This window comes from Rhincodon typus, chromosome 9 (genome assembly GCF_021869965.1).
Source record: "Rhincodon typus isolate 14 chromosome 9, sRhiTyp1.1, whole genome shotgun sequence".
NCBI lineage: Eukaryota > Metazoa > Chordata > Chondrichthyes > Orectolobiformes > Rhincodontidae > Rhincodon > Rhincodon typus.
Window position 1 is genome coordinate 87,028,425 of NC_063340.1, and position 12,470 is coordinate 87,040,894.

The 12,470-nt window shown below is 41.3% G+C and overlaps 1 protein-coding gene across 1 annotated transcript in view; it reads left to right on the plus strand.

Moving 5' to 3' along the window:
• Nucleotides 1-6,954: 6,954 nt before the first annotated feature.
• aig1 (androgen-induced 1 (H. sapiens)) overlaps nt 6,955-12,470 on the plus strand; it is a 112,812-nt gene continuing 107,296 nt past the window's right edge. Inside the window, exon 1 of the mRNA XM_048601388.1 lies at nt 6,955-7,095. Coding sequence (XP_048457345.1) covers nt 6,955-7,095 — 141 coding nt within the window. The remainder of the gene's footprint in view (nt 7,096-12,470) is intronic.

Here is a 12,470-nt window from a genome sequence, read left to right on the forward strand (position 1 = left end):
GATGTTGGTTAAGGGATAAATAAATTCACTAACGATCCTTAGATTGCACCTTCCAAACTCATAACCATTTCCATCTCGAAGGACAAGGGCAGCAGATACATGGGAACACCATCACTTTCAAATTCCCCTCCAAGACATTCACCATCCTAACTGGGAAATATATCGCCGTCGTTTCACTGTTGTTGGGTCAAAATCCTGGAAATCCCCCCCTAAGGGCATTGTGTGTCAACTTAAAGCACATTGAATGCAGTGGTTCAGAAGGCAGCTCAACACCACCTTGTTAAAGATGATTAGGAATGGGCTATAAATGTTGACCCAGCCAGTCACACAGGCATCTCATAATGAAAAAGGCATACTTAACATGTTTATATTACAAGAATTTCAAATGCTATTAATATTTCGGGCTATCTTACAATCTCACCTACAGAATCATAGAATCACACAGTACAGAAGAGACTCTTCAGCCCATCGCGTCTACACTGACAAAAACTATTTTAAATCTACACTCATTCCACTTTTGGGCACTAGGCCCATAGCCTTGTATGTTATGACTTTTCAAATGCTCATCCATGTACTTTTTAAAGGTTGTGAGGTTTCCCACCTCAACCTCCCTCCCAGGCAGTACATTCCATCCCATGACCCTCTGGATGGAAAGAAAATCTTCAAATCCAATGTAAACCTCCTGCCTTTCACCTAAAAATTTCCCCACTTGTTACTGCCCCTTCAACTAAATTGTTTTCTATTCGCCCAGTTCATGCCTCTCATAGTCTTTACACATTAATCAGATTCGCCTTCAGTCTTCTCTGCTCTAAAGGAAACAACCTGATCTTATCCAGCCTTGCTACATTATTAAAATGCTCCATCCCGGGCAACATTCTGATGAATCTTCTTTGCATTCCTGTTTAGTGCAACCACATCCTTTCTATATTGCAGAGCTGCGCTCAGCACCCCAGCTATCTCTAATGAAAGTCCTGCACAGCTCTAACATAACCTCCCCCTGCTCTTTCAAACTATGCCACACCTGATAAAGGTAAGTGTACTATATGCCCCCCAACTACCCTATTAACCTGTCCCTCCACCTTCAGTCAAACACCCCAAGATCCCTGTGTTCCTTTGAGCTTCCTAGTCACTTGCTATACATTGAGTACTCCCTTTGCTTGGTATTTTTTATAAAGTGCATCACCTTAGACTTATCAAGGTAAAGTTCCATTTTGCCACTGATCTGCCAAATCTGTCTATATCCGACTTTAACCTAAAACTTCCACCTGGTCAATCTTCATGCCATCTACAAACTTACCTATTATCCCCCTTAACATTTTCTTCTATTATTTCTTTGTATCAAAAACGATAAAGGACTGAGCACTGATCCCTGTGGTACACCATTGGGCACAGGCCTCCAGTCAAACAGCCTTCTACCACCACCCTTTGTCTCCAGTTTTGGATCCAACTTGCCAAGCTACCCCATGCACTCCTACATTCTTTATCAGTTTCCCACATGGGACTTTTCCAGAGGCTTAGCTGAAATATATATAAACTACATCTATTGTACTACCCTCAACTGCACACCTGCTCATGTCCTCAAAAAGTTCAATCAAATTTGTTAGGCATGACCCCCCTCTGACAGAGCCATGCTGACTCTCCCTGATCAAACCTTGCCTCCACAACTGGCGATTAATTCTCTTCTTCAGAATTTTCTCCAATAGTTTCCCTATCACTGATGTGTGACTCGCTGGTCTATAATTCCCTGCTGTATCGCTAATCAACTTGAAGAGTGGAATTGGATTAGCTGCCCCCACCCCCATCCTCTGTTATACCAGTTAAATTCCATACACAGCTAACACCAGGATGCCACTTGCCTCTCTTGCACTGTGCAGCATCTCCATTAACCAACGTTTTCCTGCAGAGGGCCCAGTGAGGAGGTAGGCTTCATAAACCCACCTGAGTGGGGTATGCCTAGCTTGCTGTTGGCATTATTCAGTACACACTCTGGCCATCTTGCCAGCTGAACTAACCAGACTCAAATATATTCTGTGTTACTGCAAAATCATGTAAGCACATCCTTTGTCACTGTTACAAGAAAGATATTTCTGCACTTTGAATTATATTTTTCTAAAGTAGATGAAGTCAAAACTTAAGATCCTTCAGAAGAGTTCTGCATTACTGTATTTTGCCTTAATTCATGAACTTTCTCATTCCTTTTTCAGCTTTAGTGTAACATTTGCATTGCTTTATCCCTTGTAAATTATCAGGATCATTTGTTATAATTTGTTCATCTATCTCACTGATAGTGCTGCTGTCTTCCCTTTTAAATCTAACTCAAAATTAATCCCAATTATTTTCTCAAATATAATGCCAATTACTTAGCTTGCGTCCAAGTAGTTATATTCCATTATTCCTTCTTGAATGCATTTCTTTTAACTGAGAAAGCTCCCTGGTTACACATGAAGCCATGTCCACCTTATGGAAAATAATGAAATGCAAATATAAGAGAAGGCAGGGATTGACATTTCTGATACAGTTCCTGGTGAATGGGCCACAAACTGTTTGGTCAGTAGTACTCTGAAATGACTGTCCTGTCTGAAGCTCATGTGAATGTCACACCCATAAAGTGTCAGATAAACTTTACAAACAGGGAGAGACTTAACTACAAGAAAAAGACGCCTCATGCAGAGATATCTGTTCTACCTTCCAGGAATACACATAAAAATAGAGATTAACAACTGACTGCAGCCCTACTCACTATTCATCACTGTCTTGGGTGTGGACTTGAGTGCTTTGAGGGTTACAGCATTGAGAACAGCCATTTTAAATGCCCCAGCACTACAGGTAAAACAAAGAGAAAAGCTCTCTCTCCCACACTGAGTGCTGGAATTCATTCACTGTCAAAGGGAATCAGAACAGCAGAATTTCTGCCAACCTATAGATTCAAGAATCTCAAAATTGCCTTCTCAATTGCCAATGTTAATGCCATCAGTGCCATCCAATACAGGTACAATGTCATCGTATTCACTCTTCACAAGCAATTCAGAGATTGATCCACGTTTCTTTTGTTTATTTTTATCTTTTTGGACTCAGCTCATCTCTAATCTGTGTGTATGTATGTTGCATATCATTTTTGTTTGTGTTTAGTAGTCAATAAACTCTTGTTAATTCAAGAAAGCCTGGTTAAAATGACTCCTTTTAAGACACATGCATGCTTGGTCTGTGAGAAAGGTATTTACAAGTGAAGGAATTCTTTCTAAATTAACCTCTGTTGACCAACCGAGCAAAAGGTTGGTGGATGACCAAGGGGACCCAGTTTATCCCTGCTCACATGGGAGATTACCATTTGGAGTATTTTGTTTGGAACTGTAACAAATTGGGATCCTCGCCTGGGGACTGTTTATAATAATCGGAAGGTGTGACTGTTGCTGTGTGAGGGTTTGCACAGTGAGGCTATGCATACAACTGGAGACTAGATAAGGCAGACATTATACTTGAGAAAACCCTCCTGTAACATGGTCCTATATAGTTTCTATATTTTGCAGACACTGACCATCAGCCTGCTGTGTAGATCCAGTTTCTTTACAGTTTAAATTGCTGGCAGGGTAGTGAAAAAGGTATTAGTACACTTGCCTTTATTGGTCAGTGCATTGAGTAGAGGAGTTGGAAGGTCATTTTGCGCTGTACAGGACATTAGTTAGGTCACTTTTAGAATACTGTGCTCAGTCCTGGTCTCCCTGATGTAGAAAAGACGTTGTGAAACTTGAAAGGGTTCTGAAACTTTTTACGAGTATGTTGCCAGGGTTGGAGGGTTTGAGCTATATGGACAGGCTGAATAGGCTGAGGCTATTTTCCCTGAAGCATTGGAAGCTGAGGGTTGACCTTATAGAGGTTTATAAAATCTTGAGGGGCATGGATAGGGTGAGTAGCCAAGGTCTTTTTCCCAGGGTAGGGAAGTTCAAAACGAGAGGGCATAGGTTTGAGGTGAGAGGGGAATGGTATAATAGGGATCTAAGGGGAAATGTTTTCATGCAGAGCATGGTGTGTGTATGGAATGAGCTGCCTGAGGGAAGTGGTGGAGACTGTAACAATTACGACGTATAAAATGAGTCTGGAGGGGTAGATGATGGGAAGGGTTTGGGGGAATATGGGCCAAATGCTGGCAGATGGGACTGGATTAATGTAGGATATCTGGTCGGCATGGACGAGTTGGACCAAAGGGCCAGTTTTCATGCTGTACAACTCTGTGACTCTATGACATTCACAGCTCTATAATGTATTTTCTGCCTTGCATACCATTTTAGTAATTATCCAGCTTGAACAAAGATTCTGATCCAAATCTGTCATACTAGGGAATGCTGGAAACACACAATGAGGCAGGCAGCATCTGTGGGGACAAAGTTAATGTTTTCGGTCAACACTTTTTCATTGGATCTGTGCATACTGACTAACACTAATAGCTTTAATTCACATCACTGTTGAAGCAGTGCTGCACCATACTATACTAAAAGGTCTGTTTTCAGTTGTTCATTGTGCATAGTTCCATCTGAAGATGGGGCTTGCCATATTTTGTTCAGTACAGAATTCTGCATTCTATAGTTCACTGTTCTGCTGTTTACTGCACTTTATTGACTAAACAGCTTATTATGTATAGAGTCAGAAGATCATAGAGTCATGCAACAGGTTCTTCAGCCCATCGAGTTTGTGCTGACCTATCTACACTAATCCAGCACTTGGTCCATAGCCTTGAAAGTTATGACATTTCAAGTGCTCATCCAAGTACTTTTGGAAGATTGTTGGGTTTCCTGCCTCAACTACCCTCGCAGGCAGTGTATGCAAGATCTCCTCCACTCTCTGGGTAAAAATCATTTTCTAGGGGAGGCGATGGCTTGGTGGTATTATCGCTGGACTGTTAATGGACTGGATGGGCAATAAATGCTGCCTAACCAGCGACGCCCTCATCCCGTGAATGAATAAAGGAAAATAAAAATCCTCCTACCATTCAGCCTCAAATTACACCATCTTGTTACTGACTCTTCAACTAAGGGAAACAACTGCTTCCTATGTCATTTCATAGACACGTCTCTGTCTAATGCCAAGAGAACAACACAGATTTGATTTTGAGCAGCTAACATTATCTTTTTTTCCAAATGTGGGAGGTGGACATCGCTGGTAAGACAAAAATTGATTGCCCATCCTTAATTGTCCTTGTGAAGGTAGTGCTGAGCCAACTTCTTGAACAGTGGTGGTCCTTGGGTTAAAGGTCACCCACTGTGCTGTTAGGGAAGGAAGGAGGGAGGGAGTCCTAGAATTTTATCCCAGTGATAGTGAAGGAACAACACAGTTCCAACTTAGTGTGGTGCAAGACTTGGAGGGGAATTTGCAGATAGGGATGTTCCAAACTATCTTCTGCTTTTCTCCTGCTAGGCGGTAGAGATCACAGGTTGGTAGGTGCCTTGAAAGGACCTTTATCGAGTTTCTGCAGTGCACCTTGTAGATGGTAAACACTGTGAGCTGATAGTCAGAGCATTGAATACTTAAGGCTGTGGGTGGAATGCTGATCAAGCACGCTGTTTTGATCTGGATAGTGTTGGTCTTTTTGAGTGTTGTTGAAGTTCTACTAATCTAGGCAAGCGAAGAGTACTGCACACACTCCTGATTTGTGTCTAGACATGAAAAGTTAGGACGGGGACAGTTAATATTTTCACAGTTCTGCCACGTTGAAATATAAACAGCGATGTTCCTTTTGAGAAGAGAAATAAACTCAGTGAGACATTTAATCTAGTCATTAACATTTTGCATTATAAGCCTTAATATATAAATCTATGCTTCTGTGTGTGTATGTGTGTGCGAAGCTGTTAAGAAATTATCTTGCAACTGTAAAAAGAGAGAACATGAATATTTATAATGAGTGGGTGGGAGTGATTACATGGACATAATCTCATTGAAGAGTTTGAATGACGTAACCACAAGATGAGATTTTCACTCTAGGTGTAACTGTTCATCTTTTTTGAAAGAATTGTTATATATATTTATTCTCCGATCAAATAAATTCAGTCTACAGAAGGAAGAAATGCTGTTCTGTGTAGATTTTTAACCAGCTACATTATATAATTTCCAGCACTCAGGGACTGACAGACAATGTCCAGGTATTCAGTACACCCACAATCAACAGCAGGCTTGCTTTCTTTAAAAACAATATTTGTTGATTTTATTTGGGAAGATAAGTGCACATTTATCCTGCAACAGAATCATTGACTTGTTTTATGTGTCTGTAGCCACAGAAATACTGCAGGAAAATCAAGATAGTACAGGATAAATAGCTGTAAACTGTGCCTCTAGCACATAGATTAAAAAAAGTACCTATATACATAAATACGCATAAAATAGATTAGATGGATAGAAAGTAAGAAAGAAAGAAAGATAGATAGATAGATAGGTAGATAGATAGACAGATAGATCAATAGATAGATAGATAGATAGATAGACAGATAGATCAATAGGTAGATAGATAGATAGATAGACAGATAGATCAATAGATAGATAGATAGACAGATAGATCAATAGATAGATAGATAGATAGATAGAAGTGATGGATACTGAAGATGGAGAAGTAGATAGTTGATGGATAGATAATAGATGGCTAAATAAACAGATATATAGAAAATGTACTTCCCAAACAGAACAAAATATTACTATTTATCCAATAATTGCATCAATACATACCTATCAATACATCACAATATAATTATTGACAGAGTGTTAAACTCAAATTCAGGGTTATATTTTTCACACGCGAAGAATGATGGATTTATTGACTTGTGTGTATTTCTGCTGCTTGTGTCTTGAAGGCCTAAGTTATCCAGTGTCTAGCAGCAGCCTGCTGGCTGGGGTTTCCATGGTAACAGGCTCCATCTGGGTCTAGGCAGTTACTAGGCAGCGGAGGAGACAAGCAGCATCAGCGGCAGCAACATGGCTCTCATCCCCTCCCAGGTCCTGAGGGTTGCTATCCTGCTCTCCTACCTCTCCATCCTCTGCAATTTCAAAGCCCTCGACATCCCAGCTCACCAAACATACGGCGGCAGCTGGAAATTCCTAACATTCATAGACCTGGTAAGTCATGAAGAGAGTAAAGTCCTGATTATTATTCTATGGCGTCGCTGCTGCTAGTTCTTTCTTCTTCCTCTTTGCTAAATGCAGCTCCCCCCTCCACCCCCCTCACAGTTACACACAGACACCAGAAAAAACCCCGCTCAATGAATATTATTTCTCATTTAATGTGGGCGTTTCTTCCTCTCTCTCCCTCTGCTAACACAAAACAACATCTTCAAGACCATTGTCATTCATGAAAGGGAGAGGTTTAATTTTATATCTTGACATCCCAAGTCTAATTTTATGAATTTCAATCCTTTGCATTGTGTGATAAGGCTAGCTAGCAGGCTGAACACTTTAAATTCCCCTCCACTGGTGTTAAGAACTCAAAACCACTGCTCTGCATTTGGGGAAGATAATGTGCATTTGTTTTCAAAAGACAATGTGACAGGGGTTTTGCTTCAGCAGGAAACATTTTGCAACCTTAGTTTCAATTATTTTCACAGTGTTTCCACAAAGGTTCAGGGGTGCAGTTTGCTTGTGTAGAGCTTGTGAGGGCATTTATCAATACAGATGCTGACAGCGTTGAACATGAAAGGTACAGTTGGGCTTTCAGAATCGGCGTGTTTTGTTGGTCACTGGTGCTGGATGATTGGTCTGCTCCTACTTGAATGTCACAGGGTCAAAACAGGATTTCTGTACCTGTGATGACTGCGGATTGTGTCCCTGATGTCCTCTCTGTCAGCCTCCCCCTTTTATATTTTGCCCTGCTATTATACAATGATCTTGTTTCATGCGTATTAACAATGGAGAGAATCCAGAGTGAGTGATCCTTTTTGTCTGTTCTTCATGGTGGGAGGTGATTGACAGGGTACACACTGCAGTGATCAGTCGCCATTGATTGAATGCACAGAGACCTCAGCACAAAGCAATATCTGTAACTCACATGAATCACCCACTCTATATGCAAGCAGAATAGTGGAATATGTAAATAATAAATGGGAAGAGGAGAGCATTAAAGGACAGCCTTATCATTACAGCGATAGTCCACTGCATCTTAATGATAGTGCATCTTCAATTGTCATTAAAATCTTAGCTGCTAATAACAACAAGGGCTTACATTCACACAAGCTTCTGGACTGAAAGCAGTACATTTACCAAAACACTGGGGCATTCATGCCATTTATTTGGGCACAATTTCTGCTTTCTGCTTCACAGTGATGTTAAAGTTGTTTTGTAAATATGGGCCAGGGCCTATTCTTATTCTGGAAATAATGATAAAGAGCCCCCTGGAGGCCACAACAAACTGTATGGATTCCGATTCAATGCCAAACTTGAGTTTAAATCGTATTCGGTGGATCCTGTAAGAATTGCTGAACACTTTTTCTTTTAAAAATAAAGCCTCCCTGGGATTGATTTAACCATCCAGAGAACTGAGACCCACAATTTTAAGGGAAGATCTTAGAGATAAGTTGGTACACATGCAGTTGGATGTGTATGGACTGGGGGATATTGGGAGTTTGACTAGACAATGCAGTGGGCAGGTCTGGAATTGATAGATAGCTCATGGTGTCAGACCAGTAATTGCAGGATAAGTGGATAAGCATCACCCTTAGCATTCTATCATTGATTGGGTATGTGCTTGCATGTTTAAGATGCAAATGCATTTTTATAATGATTTTATTTGTTCCTGTTATCCCTGACTTTGTCCAAGTAAAAGTCCTGACTCTACTTATTTCAAACATGCACAATAGCAATTCTAGAAGAAATACACCTCTTCTGTTATTGATCGAGTTCTGAACCTACAGGCAGTACTAGCTTGGTGAAGCAAGCTGTTTGTGAAAAAGCTGGAGTTGTGAATAAATACTATAGCTTCCAGACCCCAAAGGAGCATCACCTCAGGAATGAAAGTTAAACTACCACACCATTGAGCAGTTGCTGAGGCAGTTTATAACGGAATAGCTCTTGAGGGAGTTTCAAGGAAATGTTGTCAAAAGTGAACAGTTGAAATCTCTTGTGGAGTTCGAATGAGATTTAGAGACCCACAGTGTCATTAATGTCTGAGAAATATTGGAAACTTGTCATCAACTATCTGTCTGTAACTAAAATTGCCTCATGTTAATTTGGGGTTTTTAGAATATGTTATATCTATCTTTGCACAGTCTAAACCTTTATTTTGTCAATTGCTCTTTTATTTGACTAAGTTTCATGTGCTATAGATTTGTTATTCTTTCTTTGTCCTAAGAAACCTGGGTGACTCTTTTCTAACACTGAATCAGTCTGAAGTCGATATACTTGGCTCAACCATCACCCTGGTTAAATTTTGAAATTTGTTATGAACTGTAGCAGGGTAGGAGTAGGAAGGAGTTGGTGCAACCCTCAAACCTCGGTCATAACACAAAGTTTCAAAGTGATAATCTCTGGTTTATATTCTGCTGATTTCATAATATAAACCAACAGAATGATATCGCTTTGTTAATTGCTCTCTCAGAATGACTTGGTATGGTAAGTGTTGAGTTTGCTTTCACTCCCACTTCCCTTTCAACTTCCCTCCTTATCATACCATCTTCTCTTATAATATGTAACACTTTTCACTAATCTTTTTCAGTGAACTTTATCTGTCACAGTTCTCCACTTCGCAAGGTTTGTCCAAATCCTTTTGTATTTCTTTCGTTGCCATATCAGATTTTCTTCGTTCACTTTTCTGAGTCATGTTCATTTATGTAGATTGAGAGCAGTCAGGGGCCTGGGACAAATCTCCATTCCTTCCAGTCAGCAAAACTCTGACTCACTATCCCTCTTTTAATAGATACCGTGGAGCTTCCTTTTTCAATCAACCTGATATCCAGCAACAAATTCTACTTATAACCAACCAATGCTCTCAGACACTGTGGCAGCCTTTCCCATAGAAGGTTGACAGTACATGTAGCTCAGTTGGTCACACTATGAGTCAAAGGTTTGAGCTGGGAGGCCTGGATTCTGGTCTCACCTGATCCAGAGGTGTGTGATCACATCACTGAGCAGGTTAATTAGGAAAAGAGAAGTCTATGACCTTGGCTTGAACTCTACATGTCTTTCACCGTTGTTTTAAACTGCTACTTGAGTGGACATACTGAAAAACAGTTTCATTTCTTTGATTCCAGTGCAACATGAGTCTTGCACACGATCTTGTCTTTAGAACAGAAAATATTCCATTGGAATTATCCAACTTTAACATTCCAGAATGTCTTTGAGAAATAAAAAAAACTTGAATTTATTCCTTTCACAAGCTCAGTGCACCGACTTCCCTTGAATGAATAAAACAGATGGCCAGCCTACTGCTTTATAGACAATACAGAACTTTTAAAGTGCTGTCACTTTTCTAACCAAGGCATGAGGGCAACCAATTTGCACAGAGCAAGTTCCCCTAAGTAGCAGCAAAAACAGAAGTTTGCTGGAAAAGCTCAGCAGGTCTGGCAGCATCTGTGGTGAGAAATCAGAGTTAACATCTCGGATCCAGTGACCTTTCCTCAGAACACCCCCAAATAGCAATGTGATAAATGATGAGGTAAGCTGTGATCTTGCTTGAGCGATGAATACTGAGCCAGAAACTGGCGATAGACTTCCTGCTTGTCTTCGAAATGATGACATGGGATTTCTTTTACTTTCACTCGAGACAGCAGGTGTGCTGTCAGCTTAATGTCGCCTTTGAAAGATGAGACCAGGCTCCAGCCACACCCTCAATGCCACTTGGAGCTGCCATCTTGAATTTTCATACTCAGGTCTCTGAAGTGGGATCTGAACGCAGTGTGTCACAAGAGCCTCCCCAAAAAAACGGAACACATTACAAACCACAGGAATAGGTGGGGCTTGAACCCAGGCCACAAGACCCTTCAGGTCACAGTCTTTTGGCTGACTCAAATTATTCATCTTCCACAACAAAAATATTCTTAAAAAAACTTTCATAGCTTAAACGCACAGGTGTACAGCCCTCTGTATTGTTTTAAAAATTTGTGTGTCACAAAATGGCGGCTTAGCCATTCTGCCAGCTATCCCTTCATTACACTGTGAAGTAAGGCACTAGACTGTTGTACCTGTGCTTCCTCAGTAGGATGGATTCTTAAATATCTCCATGCAAATGCATAAAGGGTGATAACTGTTGGTCCATAAGACCATAAGATATAGGACCAGGATTAGGCCATTCAGCCCCTTGAGCTTCACAACATTCAATAAGATCATAAAAACCAAAAGAACTGAGGATGCTGTAAATCAGGAACAAAAGCAAAGTTGCTGGAAAAGCTCAGCAGGTCTGGCAGCATCTGTGAAGGAGAAAACAGAGTTAATGTTTCGGGTTCGGTGACCCTTCCTCAGAACAGAGGAAGGTTCTGAGGAAGGGTCACCGGACCCAAAACGTTAACTCTGTTTTCTCTTTCAATAAGATCATGGTTGATCTGAAACTCCTTACATATACAACCCTGCCCTTTCCCCACAACTTTTGATTCCCCTATTGGTCAAGAACCTATTTATCTCAGCCTAAAATAGCTCTTGGTGGCAAGGAGTTCCAAAGACTGACAACCTTCCGAGAGAAGAAATTCCGCCTCATCACATGAGTGTTGCTGGCCGCGCCAGCATTTCTTGCCCATCTCTAGTTGCCCCTTGAGAAGGTGGTGGTGAGCTGCCTTCTTGAACCACTGCAGTCCATGTGCTGTAGGTTACCTGCGATGCCCTTAGGGAGGGAATTCCAGGATTTTGACCCACCCACAGTGAAGGAACAGTGACATATTTCCAGGACAGGAAGGTGAGTGGTTTGGAGGGGAATTTGCAGGGGGTGGTGTTCACATGTTTCTGTTGCCCTTGTCCTTCTGGAAGGACAGCACCTTCTAAACCCACAACCATTTGTGGGTTTGGAAGGTGCTGTCTAAGAATTTTTGGTGAATTGTTTCAGTGTATCTTATAGATAGTACACACTGCTGCTACTGAGCGTCACTGATGAGGAGAGTGGATGTTTGTAGATGTGAAGCCAATCAACTGAATGGTGTCAAGCTTCTGAGTGTTGTTGGAGCTTCACCCATTCAGGGCAAGTGGGGAGTATTCCATCACATTCCTGACTTGTGCCTTGTAGATGGTGGACAGGCTTTGGGGAGGCAGGAGGGGAGTTACTCGCAACAGTATTCCTAGCCTCTGACCTGCTTTTGCAGCCACTGTGTTTATGTGGTGAACGTTCCTTCATAACGTGGCTAAGGATGTTGAGTACCAACCTGCAAATCCCTCCAACACACGTGAAAGGCAATGGGTCAGAGCAGGAGAGTTTCCTGGTCAGCTGGGTGATAAGAAGGAAATTGGAGCTTCTACCATCACCATCCAAAGCTCCGAACCGCAACATACATGTAAAATGTGCAGGTTCCCATAGCAACTTG